Source organism: Helobdella robusta (assembly GCF_000326865.2).
Source record: "Helobdella robusta unplaced genomic scaffold HELROscaffold_53, whole genome shotgun sequence".
Lineage (NCBI taxonomy): Eukaryota > Metazoa > Annelida > Clitellata > Rhynchobdellida > Glossiphoniidae > Helobdella > Helobdella robusta.
This window is the reverse complement of record NW_008705278.1, coordinates 412406-413972: the sequence shown is the minus strand read 5'-3', so window position 1 is coordinate 413972 and position 1567 is coordinate 412406. Positions and strand designations below refer to the sequence as shown.

Below are 1567 nucleotides of genomic sequence, written 5' to 3'. Positions count from 1 at the left end.
AGTCTGATCTTTAATTAATTTTTAGTCCAGTTTTATTTTAGATTTTAGCTTGTCTCTTTCTTTTCAGTTTTGCAGTGTTGCTGAAGGTCATTACTTTCATCTACGTAAAACAAAAAACCCTTGCTTGCCCTTCTTTAGTGATCCTACTCTTTTCCTTTTTGTTACCTTTTTAGTTTTATTAAGGATTGATTACTGTAACTCGCTCTACTATGACCTTCCTGATTCTACACTCTATGTTTTAAGTGAAGCTGTTAACTCTGATGCTCATCTAGTAATTCGTACCTCTTTCTTTTTTTATATATCTCCCTCCATATCTTGTTCTCTTGCCCTAGCTACCTATAAAAAATAGAATAATTTTTATAATTTGCACATTAATGTATAAGTTTCAATTTAAATTATCTCCTAAGTACTTATCAGATATATTAATTGAACCTAAACGTGCCGGTTTACGATGTTTTTCTTGCTCCCACTTCTTTTTAAATCCTGTTAAATACTTTTATGTCAAATCTGCGTTTGCTTGTTTTGACCCTTTTCTCTGAAACTTTTTATTTCAATCTCTAATTACTTCTCTATCATTTATGATTTATGAAGTTTACAGCGGATCTCAAGACCCATCTGTTTGTTAAATTTATTGAGGGCACTGTTGTCGCGGGAACGACGCTTCAAAATCTTATTGACTGATGGGAATGATTATTGTAACTTGCTCTACTATGGTTTTCCTGACTCTAAACTCTATCCTTTAATGGATACTTAGTGAAACAACAACAACAACATCCACAGCAACAGCATCAACGACTGCCCGACTTCAGATCGGTCCGTGAAAAAGAGCTGTTTATTCACAATTCAACTTTTTAACGCCCTGAGCTAGAACCACTTAAATAGATAATTAATTAGAATAGTAAGAATTTGACATTTCTATAGATGGATAGATGTGTTAAATTTTACATTTTCTATATTTTCGAAATTTTCCTGCACTTGCCTTATATGCATCCGATAAATTATGTCAAGAGGGAATATTTCTTGAGACAAAAGATTTGAATTATTTTATATTAAACTTTAAATTGATAAAATTTTTTAATGCGTTTTCTTTAACAAATCGAAAAGATTTAAGCTAAAAGTTCATTTTCGATCAATTAAAATTTAATTTTAAATTTCCTCTGCTTGGCAAAGAGCGCAAACTTTGTTGCTGCACGGAAAATCGTTAGCAATCAATTTGCCATCCACTGAGTACATATGCACGCAATCTTCATTGCTCATGTAATCATCCGGTTGGCCGGAAGCCCAGTTCAGTATGTTAGCTACCTTTCCGCAGTCGCAGGTGTTAAAAGCATATATCGAAGGTTTGGCCGTGTTCCAGTAGAAGGTTTTAGTTTTGTCTTTTCTGCGACCAGCTGTCCAAAAGCCATACACACTACCTGTACATTTTCCTGTCAAATTAATTTAAACAAAAATTTAAATGAAAAAGTGTAATAGAGTAAAAACTAACCGGTGAAGTTTTTGTTCAAGTAATTGTTTAGACTATTCACGAACGGCATCGTATTGACGATTGCCAGGTTAGCGTTCAGAT

General features: G+C 33.4%; 1 protein-coding gene across 1 annotated transcript in view; it reads right to left on the bottom strand.

Annotated features, from left to right (window-relative positions):
• HELRODRAFT_179263 (hypothetical protein) overlaps positions 1 to 1535 on the bottom strand; it is a gene marked incomplete at both ends in the record, with an annotated part of 8390 nt that extends 6855 nt beyond the window's left edge. Inside the window, 3 exons of the mRNA XM_009028114.1 lie at positions 119 to 165; positions 1180 to 1427; positions 1487 to 1535. Of these exons, the coding sequence (XP_009026362.1) occupies positions 119 to 165; positions 1180 to 1427; positions 1487 to 1535 (344 nt within the window). The remainder of the gene's footprint in view (positions 1 to 118; positions 166 to 1179; positions 1428 to 1486) is intronic.
• Between the last annotated feature and the right edge of the window lie 32 nt (positions 1536 to 1567).